Below are 7,117 nucleotides of genomic sequence, written 5' to 3' on the forward strand. Positions count from 1 at the left end.
AAACCCTCACAGTTCCGCCAGGTGTAATTTGCGACCAAACTTCTCGTGTCACTGGGAAGTCGAGAAAAGATGGTGCGCTGTCTCCTCTCTCTCTCTAATGCATAGTGGGAAGAAATAATAATTTGTCCACTGACGCTGCATCAGCCGATCCGCTGTCCATAGCCTGTTTTGAAGAAGCCAAGCGAGAAAAAAAAAATTGACCACCAATATATGAGTTGTATGCCCGTCAAAAAAAAAAGAGTGTATCCTTTGCACCCGTCCATTGAATTGTAACCTGTCCGCCTGTTTAGCAGATTAGCAGACAAACAATGGAGTGGAGTCCTCGGTGTTCGGGAGAAGCATGATGGTTGGCACCGGCAATGACACTCCAAGACTCAAGAAAGTCGTAGAGAATGGGGTGCCATGCGAGACGGGGTGCCGAAAGGTCAAGCACCAAACAGGACTGGCGAAGGACGAAATTTTTTTGCGGTAGGGCAAACTAAAAAAAATGATGCAAATACCAAAATAGTATAAGACATGAACGTTATATATGATTCTAACAAAATAAATTAGTACGATAAAAACAAAGACATATTTAATATACGTAGAACCCAAAAACATAACAATAATGCTACCTCCTCAATACCAAAGCTTTACTTTTTTGTAGAAAGAATAATTTTATCGATTACGACTTTTAAAATCCATCGTGAGCACCTAGGTCTTAATTATCTTTGTCGCAAAGAAATCCTTTCTATTCACTATCTTAATAAGGTGATAATGTTTTTGATGAAATCATGATGTGTTTTTCAAATATCAAGAAAATCTCTAAATTTTCAATTCTACACGCTTGAATAATGAATATCACAAAGTTATCCTGCATATACTAAGATTCGTGATAAATCTCTATAATAGAAATATACTAAGATTCATGATAAATCTCTATAATAGAAATATAGAATCATTGTTATTTACATTGAACCTAGAATATGAGTCCATGTTTCCATTTCGAAGTCGATTTTACACAATATTCACCAAAACAAGCATAACTTTCTCACACGGAGTGCACGACCACTCAAAACATTCAGAAAAAACATGTGCATCTAAATGTATTCATCAAAAATGAAGGTAGGGAGGCTGCCCTACCTTCCCCTAAGGGTAGCTTCGCCCCTGCCCAAGAGTAAGCAGCAAGCGCCTCCATGACAGAGTGATGCTTGTCCCTCCGCGCAGTAGAAATACACTAAACTGGTATAATAGCTTTAGAGGGAAAGGTTAAGCCATTGGTAGCATCAATTTTCAGAGGATGTATACTGATTTACAAATGATGGTCATGGCAGATTCCTCAACCGAAAAAAAAAATTGGCCATGGGCGAACTCCTTTTTCAAGTTCTGAACATTTTTGGCTCACATGCACCAAACTATACATACCAACATGGTCCTAACAATACATATCCGTCTTTTCTTTGTTGTTCTCTGTCACGGTAAAACGATGTTTTTTATTCAAACACAAACATACAATATGTAAAATTACAATTTTATCGAAAAAACGTACTAGTTAAATTACAATACTGAAGGCTCGAACCTTCAAACAGTAATAATGCAGAAAATATAAGTATGTTTACAGATATGGAGAACTTAACATAAGTTACATTTCTCGCCTCTTGAGCTTCACTGCGAGCCCGTTTTTCATCTGCAGCAGAGAAGACATCTTGGGCTGGATTGTTTGCCCTTCCACCACCTCCATGTCGAAGTTCCACACCACTGCAGAAACGATGGTCTTCATCTGCATAACAGCGATTTCCTTGCCAGGGCAGGTCCTTGGACCCGAGTTGAAGGCCAAGAACTTGTGAGATGGTACGTACCTCAGCTCTTTGCCATTCTCTGAGAGCCACCTCTCCGGTTTATAGTCCAGGCAGTCTTGACCCCACAATCCTTCCATTCTCCCCATGGCGTAGACAGGAATAAGAATGGTGTCGCCGGCGTGCACCTCATGACCACTCGGCATGATATCATCAACGGCCACAGTCTTGCGCTCGGTAGGCCCCGGTGGGTATAGCCTAAGAGTCTCATACAAAGCAGCTCTGAGATAGGCCATAGATTTGGTCTCGTCCGGCTCAAAGATAACCATGGCACTGGCCGCCCCGCTTGCTGTTTTGCGTGATGCAATGGGTGAGAGTTCTTTTCGGATGATTGTCACGGTATCCGGGTTTTGGGCGAGGTTGTAGAAGAACCATGGTAGAGTTGTACCAATGGTGTCCCTCCCAGCGAGCATGGTACCAATGAGAGTCCCACGAAGCAAGTCATAGTCGGCATAGTATGGGTTGTTCAGGTGTGCAGAAAGAATATCCTCCACACCCATTTGTTCCTCATCATTAAAAACAGGTCCACCATTGCTTGTCCTCCGATCCATCATCATCTCCGCGACGAACCCGCGTAGCAAGTCCTGAGCCGCACGGAGCTTTCTCTCGGGGCCGATATTTAGCCACCTCATTGCTTTCCAGCAAGATGCCGGCATGGCATGCCGGAGAAAGCCCACGTCCATGACCGTGTCCATGGCGTCCGAGGCATCCATTGGCGGCATGTTCGGTGACAAGAGGCCAGGGTCTACGCCAAAGACCATCGCGGAGGTTAAGTCAAACATACACCTGACCATCAGTTCTTGCACGTCAAACTGAGTACCGGAGCTCGCCATGTTTGTAAGGAACGGGAGCAGACCCTTCTCCACCTTGTCGCGGCAGCGAGCTGCCACACGGCCAACAAACCGTGGGCTGCTCAGCAAGCTTCTTATTTTAGCGTGCTGCCTCTCACACGCCTCGCCATCGCTGGTGAATAGGCTACCGCCCATTATGTCGAAGATGCTGGCGAACTCCGCGCCCTTGGGGAAGTTGTTGTAGTTCGTGGTGAAGATGTGCCGGACGTTGGCAGGGTCGCAAGTGACGAAGAACCGCATCCCGGTCCCAGGTGGGCCGTGGGCCTTAAAGTTGTGGCCTAATCCGGCAAGGAGCACGCTGAAATAGTCGTGCAAATTGCGAAGGTTGGCCACGAGGGAATAGAATATAAATATTGGCCAGTTTGTGGGGAGGGATGGTGGATGCTTTGATCTACCAGACCTGAAGTACAGGTACATGGACACAACTACCACGAGAGTGGAGATGAGTAGCTCTTGCGAGAACATTATTTATTATCACTAGTGTGGTGTGGGGGATATGTTAGTGCTAATGCTGCAACAGAAATGCATTGCAACGGCCTCATTTATAGACAGCCCAGCGGTCGGTGTGCTTCTGTACAACCCCTGGAAAACTTTGAAAGGGTATAGTTGTCCTTATGCTAAAATTGGGATTAGTTGGGTCGTTAGTTAGTTGATGAAGATCTGATTTATTTATTTATGATGTATTCCCCTTTTTTATAATATATGTCACAAAAGTATACCACTAGATTCATATATGAAAAAAAAAGTTATCAACAGTATATTTTTCTATCATAAAAATAATATTTTAGGTGTAGTTACACCCATATCAAATATACTACCATACATAAGTATATACGATAATTTATCAGTTTGAGTATGTGCGTACACTATATCTAAGATACTTCAAACTAAATTTGGTGAAAAAAATGCGATTGAATTCATAGTTTGCACTATATATCCGAAATACATGCATATGTGTACGTAAAAAATGAGTATTCGTAAAAAAATGTACATAGGCGAGTCTAGGTCTCAGGCGACTGAGACATATATGTCTCAGTCGCCTATGTCATGTGACAAATCTCAGTTTCAATATAGTTGTAACTTATAAAAATAGTACTAATTATCAGTTTCAACCTAGTTGAAACTCATTAAATTCTTAGTTTCAACCTAGTGGAAACTCACTATGTTCTCACACTGCACAAATCGCGAGGCAAAATCCAAAGGCTAAAAGCGTCGACTGATACATACTAAAAATCAGGCGCCTGATTTCTATACTACCGAAATCTCTACTAATAAGTTACGGATTGGTGGTGTTGGTAGCTCAAAAAAACTGAATAAATTTTCATCCGTCAAGAAAACCGGAAGTCCTGATGCCTTCCGATGTTAAAAATCAGCTCACATTGAGATTTTTTCTGCCGAGCGAACAAAACCGGATCGTATAGCGTTCCTTCTCGCCAGCGAGGCAGCGAGAAAACAACGGATCAGAGTCCTTGTCCCTTTGCCCATGCCTGGCGAAAAAACAGATCGGATGCGAAGCCACAAATCTCGTCCCTCATCGCCGTCGGGCACGACTCTCTCAGCGGTCGCCCCTGCTTCCTCCGGTTGGCGTGCGGGCCGACGGAGGTTGCCTCAAGGGCTTGTCGCGGGCATGGAGGCGCTTTCCCTCGGGGGACTCCTCTGTGTCCTTTTCCAACGGCGGCCATGGACGAGGGAAAGCGGCAAGAGTTTGTCCTTTTCCAACGGCGGCCATGGACGAGGGCCAGCGACGAGAGTGAGGATCGACCATGGACGGGACTGCTGCAAGTCAGCCACCTCTCCCTGACACCTCCATGCGCCGATGTAAGTCTGTACTCCATACTGCCGCGCCTCCAGCTCGCGGAGGGGAAGGATCAGAGGTGACGGAGGAAGGGGAGGGGAACTCACCATGGTAGTGCCCATGGAGGAGGGGAGCGGACAGCAGGGGAGGGGAGGTGAGCTTGGTCGCACACAACGAAACAGCTGCTCCAGGCCACGGGCATCGCTGTCTAGCACCAGCAGGGGAGGTAGGATGGTGAGTTGTGGGGGACGACCAGCGCGGGGTAGAAGGTAGGCGGACTGGATGGAGGAGGTAGGGCATCTGATTGCTAGAGCGCGCGTGTTTGGCTGCCAATTGCTACCTGCAGGTATGTGTGCTTCTTTTTTGTCTGAGAATGAGAGTCTGCTCTTTGTTGTCTATGCTTCGCTGTTGCTGAAATTGCTGCCAATTGTTGTGGCTTGCTAGCAGGTACAGGAGTGCTAGCTGCTGCTTTAAATTTACTGCTCTACGTGTGTTGTGCAGTAGAGTAAACTATTGGTCTGAGAACAACGGCGGATGAGAGTTCGACAGACTAATCAGTTGAGCATCTTAGATTGATCAAATCGTTCGGTGGTTCATTATACTAGCAGGAAAGGTCATGCCCATGCACATTTTCAGTTCTGAGTTGTGCTGACTGTTGATTCGTATTGCGTGGAGTCTGTCGCTAGAAGCTAACCCGAGATGACGTGCATATTGCCAGGTCTTATAGAGCATCAGAATACAGTCTAATTCCAGCCTAGGTTTTGTTCAACAATTACAGCAAGGTTTTACCAGCTAAATAGAAAAAATACTATTAAAAACGATACAGAGTATTTACTTCAATATTGTAACCTATGCACATGCTGTGTGATTAAACTAGGAAAGGTTGTACATAATGTTTAAAATTGAGATGCTCCTGTTTTACCATATACCGTATTAGTGAACACGAACACATGAAACACCGTGGAACCAAAAATCTGGTTATTTTTATCAAAGAATTCAGTGTTTTACAACTAGATAAGCATGCCCGGCACGAAGTCCTCAGGGTTGTCTCATCTGGTTCGAATAGAACCTCTAGCACTATATGACCAAATTAGCAAATCATACTTCAAGATTTGTGAAATAAAGATTATCTTTTCCGAAATTCGCAGTACAGGTTGGAGCCCTTTATTTTTCGAAATTTGAAAACAAGATTTTAAAGTTTGAAAAAAATCTTAAAAAATTCTATACATGGATAATGATGTAAGATTTTATGATTTTTTGTGCAGCACAAAATACTGGCTTTTCGAGGTGAGATTTTTTCGTGTTGGTAGATTACACTATTTCCTACATCTACAATTTTTATTTGAATTTAAAAAAATAACATCGCCTTTTTTGAACCGTTCAAAAAATGACCTCCATGTAGCAAGTCACACAAACATCGGCACTCCTTTCTTTTATTATATTTTTGTATATACTCAAATCTTATAGAGTTTTCAGACTGACCACAGAAAATTACCTATTATGTTGCCCAGATATTAGTTATGGTGCACTGATACAAGCAGTGTTGGTAGCTTAAAAAAAACGAGCCAAATTTTCTTTCGAAAAAAATCTGCTACATGATTTGGGTTTCGTCCATTAGAAAAAACCGATTGTGCCGTGCTAAAATCTTCATAGAGCTAAACGATGTGAACATGCCCAATCAATCGAGCGAGTTGTACTTTTCCGATCAACACAACTGTGTCATACTCAGGTATCGACGGATCGCTCAAAAAAACAGGATAAAAAAATCGCTGGATGCCTCCGCCTACCCTTGTACACGATGTGGGACAAAACATGAAGGAAACAAATCGATCGGGCGAACAGCCTTCGGGTATGTGTTGGGCTACTGCACCACGGATTTATGACTAACTAGCAAAGTGCTTGTGCGTTGCTACGAATTTTAAAATCATTTCTACGTAGACACAATACCATATGCACTTATTTTTAAGGGCATTCACATCGTGTTTTACTTTTATGATATTGTGTTTTTTTTTTGTTTTGTCCCCATTTTTTACTGGTAGGTTGGTAGGACATCCAACCAGGCATATCAATTCCATAACTTGGAGCTGGCGAGAGAAATAGGATAGGTGCATGTTACGGTTCGGATAAAACCCTATACACCAAGCCTGAATCCGAAATTTTATATAGGTGCATGTCTCTTCCACCATCTCTAATGCTAATTTCAGCAAATTTAAGTTTATACTTATGCTACCCGAGCATCCCGAAGAACCCAAATTTAGCGTAGGCGGTTATGAACTTTGCCGCCGTGTCCGCGTCATCCATCTTTAGATCGAGCCCTCTGCATCTCGGCTCGGGTAATTTAGGACTAACCTAAACTTGAACCCTTATGTTCGCGTGGGATGAAAATGTGTCAGGACCAGGTCCAGCGGCCCGATGCATATGGACCGGGCTGTCCGCGAAGACGCAAACATGGCGCATATTTGCGCCTGGGACGCGTCGCGTCGGACACTGCGTGGATGCCCCAAATGACCGCTCGTTTTTCCACTGGGTCCGCATGACAGTGAGCCATAGGAAAGTATCGAGTGCATCGCTTTCAAGGTCATCGCTTCCGCGTCTACGCCGTAGCCTTCGCCATCAATGTCGCATCTGCCTCTTCT

At 44.0% G+C, this 7,117-nt stretch overlaps 1 protein-coding gene and 1 long non-coding RNA gene across 2 annotated transcripts; one reads left to right on the forward strand and one right to left on the reverse strand.

Moving 5' to 3' along the window:
* Window positions 1–1,473: 1,473 nt before the first annotated feature.
* On the reverse strand, window positions 1,474–3,185 carry LOC127337829 (noroxomaritidine synthase 1-like). Its single transcript, XM_051364267.2, has one exon. It carries the CDS (start codon window positions 3,149–3,151, stop codon window positions 1,622–1,624), a length of 1,530 nt encoding a protein of 509 aa, XP_051220227.1. The 5' UTR covers window positions 3,152–3,185; the 3' UTR covers window positions 1,474–1,621.
* Window positions 3,186–4,134: 949 nt separating this feature from the next.
* LOC127337978 (uncharacterized) lies at window positions 4,135–5,198 on the forward strand. The gene is made up of 2 exons (XR_007874150.2): window positions 4,135–4,827; window positions 4,929–5,198. It is a non-coding gene; the product is annotated as an uncharacterized lncRNA (long non-coding RNA).
* Window positions 5,199–7,117: the final 1,919 nt, after the last annotated feature.

This window comes from Lolium perenne, chromosome 1 (genome assembly GCF_019359855.2).
Source record: "Lolium perenne isolate Kyuss_39 chromosome 1, Kyuss_2.0, whole genome shotgun sequence".
NCBI classification, from domain to species: domain Eukaryota; kingdom Viridiplantae; phylum Streptophyta; class Magnoliopsida; order Poales; family Poaceae; genus Lolium; species Lolium perenne.

Bases quoted from the DNA above. Each gene is read 5' to 3' on its own strand.
- LOC127337829 (XM_051364267.2), bottom strand. From the start codon at position 3,151: ATGTTCTCGCAAGAGCTACTCATCTCCACTCTCGTGGTAGTTGTGTCC.